Source organism: Malus sylvestris, chromosome 11, assembly GCF_916048215.2.
Source record: "Malus sylvestris chromosome 11, drMalSylv7.2, whole genome shotgun sequence".
Lineage (NCBI taxonomy): Eukaryota > Viridiplantae > Streptophyta > Magnoliopsida > Rosales > Rosaceae > Malus > Malus sylvestris.
In genome coordinates this window covers 11,651,082-11,664,358 of record NC_062270.1, presented here as the reverse complement: position 1 = coordinate 11,664,358, position 13,277 = coordinate 11,651,082, and the positions used below count along the sequence as shown (strand labels likewise).

General features: G+C 36.3%; 1 protein-coding gene across 1 annotated transcript; it reads right to left on the bottom strand.

Annotated features, from left to right (window-relative positions):
• Positions 1 to 426: 426 nt before the first annotated feature.
• On the bottom strand, positions 427 to 5,122 carry LOC126590733 (probable catabolite repression protein creC). The gene is made up of 11 exons (XM_050256231.1): positions 4,600 to 5,122; positions 4,152 to 4,454; positions 3,931 to 4,039; positions 3,750 to 3,843; positions 3,142 to 3,229; positions 2,956 to 3,039; positions 2,530 to 2,626; positions 2,361 to 2,448; positions 2,073 to 2,178; positions 1,870 to 1,962; positions 427 to 1,393 (listed from the first exon to the last, which is right to left on the bottom strand). Exons 1-11 carry the CDS (start codon positions 4,837 to 4,839, stop codon positions 950 to 952), a joined length of 1,746 nt encoding a protein of 581 aa, XP_050112188.1. The 5' UTR covers positions 4,840 to 5,122; the 3' UTR covers positions 427 to 949.
• Between the last annotated feature and the right edge of the window lie 8,155 nt (positions 5,123 to 13,277).

Sequence of the window (13,277 nt, the reverse complement as noted above, 5' to 3'; positions counted from 1 at the left end):
CAACTACGCTCGGTTGTGAATTTAATATTTGAAGTTCATTTTTACTTTTGTCTGTGATTATTGCATTGTTATGAACACCGAACAATTTGATCAAATGGGTGTTTGAAATGATAGAAATTCTCTGATGCTGCTATAGCACATTAGCACTCTCATGGTTTGGTTGGTTCATGATACGTGAGGTCTTGCTTTTACATGCTGCATAAAAATCAAAACGGGGTTAGCATCTCGTTTTCCTCTTGAAATGGAGCTGTCCTGGCGCTACATCCTCGTTTTCCTCTTGCGTTCTCCAATATACTTATCTTTACATCTCACAGTAATATGTGAGCTATCAAGCTCCTGTTAGACACCAAAGCAAACGAACTTTCATATGAATCACATCCGGAACATATACCGATGCTAGTTTAAAACAAAACACTCTGGACACCGTTGCAGGCAACTCCGATATCGCTTTTATTTTGGCCCTGGTGACCATTACACAAAATCATATTATCTGAACTAGTCACAAGGAAAACGAAAAGAATTTGCCCCCGCCAACGCAAAACAATGGGCATTTGTACATGTATTGTGCTATAGATAAGCAGTCAGCACCATGTGAATATTGTGAGTTGTAAGCTGTAAACCTACCTTTGCAAAAACCTAAAAGCGATACAATTATACCATGTGCGTCTCCCTCTACCCCTCTCTTTGCTTCTTATCTAAAAGAAACCGTCGTTTGTCACCGTTGAGCTAGATTACTTCCTCTGTGCATAAACTTTGACCAAAGCAAATTCAATTACCTGGTATGATACATATGGCAATCTGAAGGATCAGAGTGGCTGAAAGCGGCACAAGTACAGGTTCAAACAGCGATTCAGCTTTATGGAAGGTTACCCCCAATTGACTGTTTTTTGACATTTCCTTGAAACTAAAAGCACCGCCTTTGCCTGTCAGTGGTTGTTGGTCCTCTGAACTAGCACCGAGCAGGGTATCCATGCTGTTTCGATTTACTTTCACTGAACGGCTTGCTTTTAGATGGTTCTGTGTAACCTTTGCCTGTGAGTGGTTGGTCCTTTGGACTAGCACCTAGCAGGGCTTCTGCGTTTGACTTATTTTCAGGTTCGCTGGGTCTCATCCAAATTTTTACATGCCCTTCCCAAGATGCAGTGAGAATAGTTTCCTCTGTGAAAACTAATCCGGATAGGGGCTCAGAATGAACGCAGTGAGACACTAGTGGGGAGAGCTTTGGAATGTCCCGCATGCTGGGTGCAGGTTGAAGAGTGCCAATGGGGTAAACGCTGTCCCAGTGGGATGACTGGCTACCTGTGCTGAACGTTGGAGATCCACCAAGTGAACTTCGGCGAAGTGGCACTACAATCTCATCCATGGGCAGGTCCCATAGGAGCAATTTTGTGTCCTGTAAGCACAAATATGAGAGGTGGAAGTAGCCAGACAAGCAAAACTCATTGGCACAGATAAAAAAAAATCGCATCTAAAGCAGAAAAATATTTCATGGACCAATTTTAGCTTCATAAAAATATATCACGCCCCAACTTCTCTCTTTGAAAATCTCGCACCTAGCTATTGAATTTCTTTAATCGGACTTAAACAATTGTCTCCAGGACTAACAAAAAAGAAAAATCTGATAGCTAAAGATATTTGATACTAACCAGCACGAGAAAAACTTAAAAGAATATGTAGCTTAGCTGTGTGATGGAGAGGAATTGGGAATGATATAGAATATTATAAACTGATAAACATACGCTCTTGTCAACAGAAAAAATAAGAAGATAAACATAAGCACTTAAATGATTTTATTTTTAAACATGTTAACCATGGCATATCATCTCAGTGTTTTCTTTAGGCAAGGACAAGATGGGGAGAGCAAATTACCTGACCCACAGAACCAAAACGGTAAACAATATTTTCTTCCGTGCCATCTGAACTTGGTGGGGACCAATATGAATCAAACGCCACACCACTAACCTGCAAGCATAAGGGCTAAAAGGTGTGAGATGTCCATGAGTTATGCTAAGTCAAAAGAGGGAAGGATGGAGAACTCAACGACTATGCACAAAGGTTTGCTGAAACTGTACCCATGAGTTGTGCCCTTCACCCCAAGCTACTACTTTTCTATCTTCCATGCTCCATACCGTAACGAGATCCTCTTCTCCTCCTGTCAAAATGTATTTCCCATCCGGACTGAGAAACAACACATAATGAAGGTCAAATATGAACATCATAATGTGTAAACACATTCGGTTTGACAAAAATTCGTATGAACATCATGTGGAACACAAGTATAAATTTCTGGATATACTAATGGCAGGAATTTGGCCAGTATAATCATGTATCAATGAAAAATATATATTTTAATTTTTTACCTCCACGCACAACACAGAAGAGCACCATAATAACTCTTGCCACCGAATACTAGCTGTTCTTTTGAGTAGTCAAATACTCGCAAATATCCTACATGTAGCACCTAATGTCAGTACCAATTAACAGATACGCTCATACACAGAGTCGCAAGCGTAACAGATTGAGGAATACCATCTCTACCGACTGTTGCCAAATTTGCCCCATCTTCTGAGTAAACAATGCTGTTTATTGCACCTTGGCAAATATGCCATCTGGAAATTGGATTACTCTGCAGATAAACCATAAACATGAAAACGGGAGGAAGAAGAAACAAAAAGGAAGATGATAAAAACATCTATATTTGGTTCTTGTATAAGCTTTAGGAAATAACAAAAGTTCTAACGATTAGCCAAACTGCATAACCTATACGGCGGTATTGCAGCAGCTCAAGTGAAAATGTCGCAAAGGTAGGTTAATACGCAGTGGCAGTAATAATAATATTATTTGACCTTGGTCATAATGGTATGTACTTTAAAAGCCAATCCTTTACATAAGCAGAAAATTAAGTATAATAATGCTTTACTTAACATGCAAAGAAATTTTATACATTGATATTACCTTACTGGATCTTGCATGAGCCACCAAAAATTGAGTATGATCCCTTATAACCGGGAAAGAAGAATCACCAGCACTTTCCTTACTCTAAAATGAATTAATGCTGAGCTCAGTTCATGAAGGAAAACAGGAAAACCAGGAAAGGATAAATAGCATTTGAAACAGGAAAAATTAAAGATCAAGGCTTGCCTTCTCATACACATACAAGTTTCCATCAGCATGAGCAGCAGCAAAAGCACCGCTACCTTTGGGAACCCATGCAACACTGGCACACCGACTGTTAAAACCAAATAGTTAGTTTGTGCATGAAGACTGCCACCAAAACAGAAACCACTAAGCACAGTCCAACAGCCATACCGCCCTGCACCCCCACAAGTTATTTGGTACGTTGCTTTGTAACGTTATATCAAGCCAACAGCTATGGTACTTATCAAGAGTGATCACAATTTACGATTACATTAGCAAACTTATTCGATATATAACAACCACATTCTGCTTCTAAGATGGTATGTATTTCCAAGGTACAGAACTAAACTGTAAGATCAATGAAAGTGGGAATTTTTCTGGATAGGGAACTCTCAGCTCCACTTACGCAAGAAGTGTTAATTTGTTTATCTACCTTATGCCAAATTTATTCCTTGGCCCACCCCGTTTCCCCGTAACATAATCAAGATTACATGCACACCAGCAGGCAGCAGTGACAATGTGCATTCCTGACACCTTTTTTCATCAACAAACTTGTAGTACATAGATAACAAAGCAGAAGGAAATGAGGCAAAGTTGAGTAACAATCTTGCCTGCTAGTGACAGAACCTTCTTTGTTATAATGATGGGCACCAACAAGCTTCTTTCCAGAATCTTGCAATTGCTGCCTCAAAGACGCCGAATAAACTGCAACAACAAACAAATTAACCAAGTCACAAACAGCCTCCTCATCACCAAAACCCCATTCAATCACACGCAAACAAGATTCCTTACTATCTCCGGAGCTCAATCCAATAAGCAAGTCATGCCCGTCTTTGGCCTCGGAATCAAACGCGTGGCACACAGGATTGGAATTGCCAAATTGCAAAGCCTTGATAGGATCCTACAAACAAAATCCCGAAAACCCTTTACACAGATTCCCAAAAAAACAGAAACCCAATTATCCAAACCGCACAATAAAAAACCAATCCAACCCCAAGAACACGGAAAATTACCTTATCGGGCGAATTGAGATCACTGATATAAACAGTATCCCCAACATTGAATACCAAAAACGACCCTTTACTACCGAGATTCGAGTTAACCGTGTGATGGGTCCCATTCGACCCGCCGAAATGAGCATACCTACTACTCCCATTGCTGGTTCTGCTATATCCACTCCCTCCCACAAAGCTCAGAGCTTTGCCCCCATTTCCCCCCAACAGCCTCGCCGCCGCCGACCGCACTCCGGTGGTGCTGAAACTCGGCGCCAGCGTAGGCTGGCTGCTAGGCTTGTCCTTGAGCTGCGCTACCGTCACCTAAAATCCACAAACAAACATTGACTAACTCCGAGTCAACAGAGACAGCGACAACGACAACATATCTAACACAACCGATTAATTCGGACCCTGCTTCGATTAATCCTACATTAAATTCGTTTTTTTTTTTTTTTTTTTTGGGTACCTGAGAAATTGTCTTGGCGTACGAGTACGGGAGGAGGTTGGGCGGCCGAGTCTTCTCCGAGTGAAGCTTGTATCGGCCTTCTGGGGTTTTGAAATACGCCTTTATAAGCGATTGTGTCTGGGAATTCGTCGTTGCAGACGAAGAAGACGACGTCGTTTGCGGCGTCGCAGTCGTTGACGATGATGCCGACAACATCGGGCTCAGGCCGTGTTTGTTGTTGGAGTAGCCGTTGTTGAACATCGTCGTTGGAATTCAGGAAATTTTACGGTCGCCGACTGACAGAGCGAGACAACATCGTAGTGTTTTTTTTTTTTCCTTACTGGTTATTTGGTCTGCTTTTTGGGGAGGACGGATCGGGTGGTGCGCGGGTGTTGGGGTTTGGAGCGTAGTTGACTTTGGGTTTTGGACTTTTCGGACAGGAGATGCAGATGGAGGTGGTCAGTATTTGGGACGATGAGGGCGATCCATGTGGTGGCTGGCTGTGAAGTTTGAGAAAGTTGAAGAAATGGACGTTGATGCACTTCCACCCTAACAAATAGGCTAGTCCAAAGTCTTTTTTTTTAGGCCCCCCCCCCCCCACCCAAAAAATCTATTCCACCCCATCCAAATAGGCTGGCCCAAAGTGGAGGCCAGCTTTGGGCGCAGCATAATGGACTAAGTAAGAAACAGGTCTACATGATATCAAACTGACATCAACATAGTCAGATGAATTTCTTTTTTTTTTGCCATTGGCTACACACACGCTTGGGCGCGCATTCCAGCATTAACAAAAAAAAATGTCATAACCTTGGCCCTTACCGTGGGCCACGTGTCTGATTTTGGGCGGTTGGATTTTATTTTTTTGAAATCAAACGGTCCAGATTAATTAACTTAATAAAAAAATTCTTTAAAAATATAAAAAATAAATAAAATATTATTTTATATATATATAAATACCTAACCATCTTTCACAAAAATTGTACTTTCGGAAAATGACATGTGGGGTGACAAAATTGGTTAAAAATTATATTTGAAATAAAAAATGAATTTTTTTTATTATTTTATAAAAATAATAATAATATTTTAATATGAATTTACTAGACTCTTGCCCATCTCATTTTTTACAGGTAGAGATGCACTTGGTCAATTAATGTTCATTAGAGTCAATTACTATTCATTTGGGTAGATTAAATGGGTCCATTGGAGTCAATTACTATTCATTTGGGTGGATTAAATGGATTTTGGACCAGCTCATTTTTTAGAGGTGGAGTTGCTCTAAGAGTTGCTATTTTTTAGACTAGGATCCTTGCCTGATCTTTTTATGTGGATCCCTTCAGGATCAATTCATCGTAACTGTCCACCACAAATCCTAAGGTCCGAATAATTTTGAATTTTTTAGCTTTATTTTAGTTTGAACACACAAGTCAGGATCCTGATTCTCTCTCTTTCACCTCTCTGGTGCCTTCTCTGTTTAACACACACCAAAAATCCTCTAGACGAAGTTTGCCGAATCAACACAATCGCCCAAAACCACATATATCTATGACCTCAAAGCCTCCAATTCTTCTCCTCGCCATCACGAAATTCATCAACAATCTCTCGCCGTCATTCATCTCCCCGTGCTCTTTGCTGTGACCTCTCTTCAACACCCTGAGAACTCTTGGCCTTCTCTCACTAACCTTTACTCTTTTTGGGGAATCCAATTCCGATTCTAAGAAAATTCTGAAACTCAATGACTAATGGGTAAAATATCTCCTTGCGGCCTCCCTTTTGTATGAGGTAATAAAACGAATTTCATTAGTGGGTTAAAAAAGTTAATTTATCTAACATTACTCGTAAAAACAGTTAGTACTATGATCTAGTGTTATTCCTCTTTACTTATAAGTGAGAGGTCTTAGGTTTGATTCTCACCAAAGGTGAATTTGAACCACATTATTGCAAGCCTTTTGTGAGACTTAACTCATTTTCCCACCCCATTTGTTTGTTTTAAATTGAGTAATGATAGAGAAATCACATTTCTTTTCTAGTACATCGATATTTTTACACTAGGAGAGGAGGAGTTCAGTTAAGCCACACAATGGGCAACATAATTTGGGATCGAATTCGCCATCCATGATATTTGAACATAAGACTTCTCACTTCCAACTGAAGAGAAATACCACCAGACCGTACCCCTATCGTTTGTTAAAAAACACATTACTCCTAAAAAAATTTAACTACAACTCCGCTCCGAATTTAAGACTGAGACAATTGCCAATATGAGGAAATGTCATCCGCTCACATCCTCTCAAGTTCATCTCCCCAGATTCTAAGCACCAAACTTGAGACTGAGACAATTGCCAATATGAGAAAATTCTCCCTCATTCTAAAGCGCTATTCCGTCTCCCCAGATTCAAAGCACCTAAACCTTAAAACTTGAAACAATTAGGGAGAATTTTCACTTTCCTAAATGGAGAAAACAAGAATTGAGACCTTGAAGTAGTTCCGGAGCCAAGCCAACAGATTTTGGTATCAAATTATTGTTGGAAAATAAAAAATAAAGTATTTTAGGATTTGATTTAATTAGTGATTTTATATGATTTAAATAGGGTTTGGATATGAATTGATTTGATCTAGATTTCCTTGTCTTGTAGAAAAATGATTGTTTTGATTTATTTCCTAGTTTGCTCTTTTGTAATCTTATTAATTGCTCCTTATGGAGAAGAATAAAATATTGAAATTGTAATTGAGAATTGTGAGATTGTAGAGAATTTTAAATTTACCCTAAACCCTTTATTTTCAACTTGTTGAATCCCACATCGGCCATAGAAAGAGAGAAATAATAGTTTAAATATCTCAATCTCACTCCAACTAATACCGATGCATTTTGTGATAAAACTCTACACCCGACGAATTGTGTAGATAGTAATTATCAAGTTTGGGATAATATTGGTGTGGTTGGATTCTACAATTATTGATGGTCATACGTTGTGGTACGGACAGACAATCACCATCAGCCAAATGGGGCTCTAGTTTTGTTAGTGTTTTAAGTACCTGCACTCATGCAGGATTTGTAAAAGAAGGCCGCAGGAGACTTTTTTTCTTTTCTTTTTTTTGAAACGAAATGCACCCTTTTGTAAAAAGAGAAACGAACACATAATGTACAATGAAAGGATGTTATTGGAAGATTTCGGAATCCTCACAAATAAGATCCTGGGAGTATCCTCATTCCTACCAAAGATGAAACGAACATATTATAATGAAATATTTCCACTTCGTCACATCATTTCCCATTCCAATTTTCTCATCAGTTTTATAGCATAATACATGCTAATGTAGACAAAATGAATTGTTTTTCTCATATAATACTGGGTTTTTTTTTTTTTGCCCGCTCATATAATACTAGTTAAATGTGTTTAACATGTAAAAATTAGATTATTGAGGTAGTACAAACCCAACCCGTTTAAAATTCCTATTTAGAAATTGTGCCATAATCATGTTGGCGTCAAAAAAAGAAACGGCACAACTTCTAACTTCATAAGTTCAAATCGTATTATCATGCAAAAAATATATATATTATAATGTTGTGTCATAAATTGTCACACTTTTTTTTTATCCAAAAAAAAAGAAGGGTGTGGCAATTTATGACACGAATATCCTTTCCTTTGATGCATTAGAATTTGTTTAGCACTCTACTTAAATTCAACTTTTTAAAATGAAAAATAATTTTCAAGTTTTAAGTTTTAAAAACTTATTTGGTGGGACTATTTTCAAAAACTGAACTCAAGACTAACTCAAAATATAGTTTATTCTCTAAAAACATGAAAAGTGATTTTTTAGAGTTTTTAAACTTAAACTCACTCCTTTCTTTTCTCTCCCTCCTCCCCTCTCACTCCAAATCTATCTCTCTATCTTTTCTTCCTTATCTCTCCTCTTTTTCTTTTACCTTTTTCGTTTCTCTTCCAATACGCTGTCTTCATTCTCTTGATTCTTTCTCTCCCTCCCCTTCCTCTCTATCTCGTCCGATCTTCTCTCTTCTTTCTCTTTCATTCAATCATCTCTTACTTTTTTTCTTCCTCTCTCATGTTTCTCTCTCTCCTGCGACCCTATCTTTTTAGATCTCTTTGTCTAGTTTAAGTTGGAAGATTTAAAATTTTTAAATCACAAACCAATGAAGTTTTTTAGTCTTAAAAAAATTGTTTTCATGAAATGTTTTGAGAAATAATAAAAAATTTCAAATAGGATACCAAACAGGCTTTAACGATTTGGGTGGGCTTGGCTCTAGGTGGGTTGGGCTAATATTTGTGACTAGACTTTTAACGGGTCTCTTAAGATCCACTACCATTCGAGATGTGAGAAGATAGTAATGGGCTTTTCCCTTTTTGGGCTGATGCGAGAGTCGTCTCTATTTTGCATTGGGCTTATGAGAAGCCTACTTTTTTTTTTAACAAACGATATTATTCATATACTAAGGAGGTGGGGGAGTGGAATAAGCCTCATAATGAGCTAGCAATAATGTGGATCAAAGTTGCATTTTGCGAGAATTAAACCTAAGACCTCTCACTTACTAGTGAAGAGGAGTACCACTAAACCGTAGTACTAAGTGGCAAAAGCATATTGATTACATAAAAAAACCAATAAGATCTCTCGACCAAAAAAAAAAAGAATAATATGTGAAATAGAAACGTGAGTCAAATTCTAAACCCTGTAGAATGGCATTTTCATGGTTGACAAGTGCAAACAAATTTGAGTTAAGTTTCTGTATGTGTATCCAAACATACATAGAATGAAAGTTTTGACTTAATCGAGGCTTAATCATAGTAAAGGTGGTTAAGACAATGTGTCTTCTCTCTTCATCTATTTCAGTATCAGCTAAATTCAAATTAAATATCAAGTTGGACTTATATTTAAGAAAAAAAATACTATGCAAGGAAACACACTAAGCGTAACTAAATATTTGGTATCAACTAAATTCAAATTAAATATCAAGTTGGACTTATATTTAAGAAAAAATACTATGCAAGGAAACACACTAAGCGTAACTAAATATTTGGTATCAACTAAATTCAAATTAAATATCAAGTTGGACTTATATTTTAAGAAAAAAAATACTATGCAAGGAAACACACTAAGCGTAACTAAATATTTTAGGATAGGTTAAAATTTTTAGAATTTGGTTATAATACTTACATGTATTTAATATAATTACTATCTCAACGGTCAAATAGTAATTGTATTTAAATATATATATTCACATGAATATTTTTTACCATTAGATGATAATTGTATTAAGTACATACATGTAAGTATTGTAACAAAATCCAAAACTTTATTGTAAGATGGGCCTATTACTAAGTAAACATAGGGAAGATTACCATATTGTCCTAAAGCTTATTTGTTTTAGGATATTAGAATCCGGGTTTGACTTTGGGGGTTTAGGGAATTAGAAGGTCCATTAAGGCTTGAGGTTGATCATTTTGGATTTAGGCCTCTTGATGGTTGGATTGGTCATTTTTGTCATTTTAACTAACAATTCATTTGACTTTTCAATTGGTACTTAAACTAAAAATACGATATTTTGTCTCAAAATTATTTGTTGGTATGAAAATACAAGCTCACGTTTCAAATCCCCCTCCCCATATTTAAAATCAAATTAGTCTATTGCTTGAATAAAAGAATTCTCTACTTTAATTATATACTCTAACTATATATATCTCAAGTTAAGATGGGCATAAATTATAAATTGCTTCAATGAGACACAAAAAAAAAAAAAAAAAAAAAAAAAAAAAAAAATTCCGAATCAAAAGTGCCAATGTCAACTGATAGATCTAGGTAAGGCCCCAGCATCCAAAAAGAAAATAATAACAAAAATTTAAGAAAACAAATGGAAAATAGTAAGATTTGTGAAGGTGACCTACTTGGAGCAATCATCAACACATAGCAAGGGATTTTTCACCCGAGAGGTTGGCCAATAGGGATTGTACAACTTGCATAACTTCATCAATAATCATCATGCTCCTGGTAAAAAAAAAATGTCATACTTCTTCCTTAAGTTTGTGGCAGGCAAATCATATGCATATCCTTTTTTTTTTTTTTTTATATAGAGAATGCATATCTTTATTTGATTTCATGATATTCTATTCTTTTATTCTACAAACAATAAATTAAATAATTATATTAAGTTCATTTAAATTATAGGGAGTTAGATTATAACTTGCAGAGAATGAACACTAGTAAAAAAAATCCCTTGCGCGACAAAACACATATCGTCACGCAAAGTCACTTTGCGCGACAAAACTTTAAACTTCGTCATGCATGAGCGACGAAAAAACATTGTCATGCAAAGTGACTTTGCGCGAGGAATTTCTAAGCTTCATTGCGCAAAGTCTTGCACGACGAAAATTTAAACTTCGTTGCACAAAGTCTTTACAAAAATAAATAAATAAAAAATTATTTTTTTAAATCTTTGCGCGACGTAATTCAAATATTTCGTCGCCTAAACCAATTTATTTTTGTTTTTTATTTTGTACGCATAACACTTAATAAATTGAACGGTATATATATTTATTAACTAACTTTAAATTTATTATTGTAGTTCGGATCGGGTTTTTGTTAGAAAAATATATTATTGTAGTTCGGATCAAATTTTTGATAGAAAATTATATTTTAAATTGACGATCGAATTAGTTCATTGTATTCATATAGGGTCAAGGAATGTAGCTGTAAAAAATCATCAAAATCGAAGCTGAAATAACCGTTAAATCATGATTTTTTGTTTATAACAATCGAAAAGTTTTGTCTCATTACTTGACATCTGAATGTTTGTTTTTTGTGATTTTTGGCATATATGATCTTGAAGTATATACAAACAAGTTTGACGGTTGGATTGTTGAAACTAGTTTCGTAGAAGACGTATCCAATCAAAACAATAGATTCACTAATACTTAGAGTTTATTTATATTTTCATTAAGTATAACATAATATTTTGTGGTATCCACTAGTGTAAATATTTTAAATTCAAGATCGAATTTAGTCATGGTATTCATATAGGGTCAATGAGTGTAGTTATAAAAAATCATCAAATGGAAGTTAAAATAACCGTTAAATTGTGATTTTTCATTTGTAACCGTTGAAAAGTTTTGTCCCGTTACTTGATCTCTGAATGTTTGTTTTTTGTGATTTTTGGTGTATATGATCTCGAAGTATATACAAATAAGTTTGACGGTTGGATCGTTGAAACTAGTTTCGTAGAATGCATTTCCCATCAAAACAATAGATTCACCAACACAAAGAGTTTATTTATATTTTCATTAAGTATATCATAAGATCCACTAGTGTAAATATTTTAAATTGAAGATCAAATTTAGTCATGGTATTTATATAGGGTCAAGGAGTGTAGCTGTAAAAAAACCATCAAATTGGAGTTAAAATAATCGTTAAATCGTGAATTTTCTTTTATAATCGTCAAAAAGTTGTGTCCCGTTACTTGATCTCTGAATATTTGTTTTTTGCGATTTTTGGCGTATGCAATCTCGAGATATATACAAACAAGTTTGACAGTTGGATCATTGAAACCAGTTTCATAGAATGCATATCCCATCAAAACAATAGATTCACTAACACTTATTTATACTTTCATTTAACATAAGATTTTGTGATATCTACTAGTGTAAATATTTTAAATTGAAGATCGAATTCAATCATTGTATTTGTTGATGCACAAAATCAGTGAGTACTTTGGTACAACAAAAAATATTAAGTTTGTGACCTTTAATAGATTGCTTCAGTCACCAGTGTGAACAAGTATGTAAATGGATAGGGATAGGGAAACAAACACAAGATGTACATGGTTCACCCAGATTGGCTACGTCCACGGAGTAGAGGAGTTCTCATTAATTGTGAAGGGTTTACACAAGTACATAGGTTCAAGCTCTCCTTTAGTGAGTACTAGTGAATGATTTAATACAAATGACATTAGGAAATATTGTGAGAGAATGATCTCTATTTATAGAAGAGAGTTTCTAGTTTCATTCTGACATTGACACGTGTCGTGTTGTAATTGGCTTCTGATGTTGGCACTGTTGCACTATGATTAGCTTCTGATGTCGACACGTGTCGCGCTGTGATTTGCCTTCTAGTTGGAGGGAAACTCTTCTGGGTCCTTGATGGTATAACGTTGACCGGTGCTCAATAGTTTCAGGATTGGTCAAGTATGGTACAAACAGTGCTCCCCTAAGTTCCCAAGTGAGGGAAGCTCCTCGATTGGGGACTTGCAAGATCCAAGCCATTGAGTAATCATGAAACTTCTAAGTACCGAAGTGTGATATCATTTTTACTTGCCTTATCTGTCTCATATGTAGATGTGGCATCTTCCCTGGAAGTACTTTTCCTCCATCCAAGTGTGGTATCTTTAACTGATGAAGATGCATAAGGTAATGTATCAATTTCACTTGAAGCTTACTTGTAGTTTCGGGCTTGGTCAAGTGCGATACAAACTCTATAGTAGGAGTCCCCCAAGTCGCCGAGCTAGGAGATTGGCCGAAGAAGGTAACAGACAAGGTAAGCAATCAGACGTCCAAGTAAGAAACCTGGATCGGAGGTTCGACTTTAGCTTCTGGTTAATTGTTCTCATTCTCCTTGTGTTGTAAACAGCAACAAGGATAAGGAGAAGCAAATGGAGAAGAGATGATATGAGATACTTTTGCTTTTGAAGAAGTAAC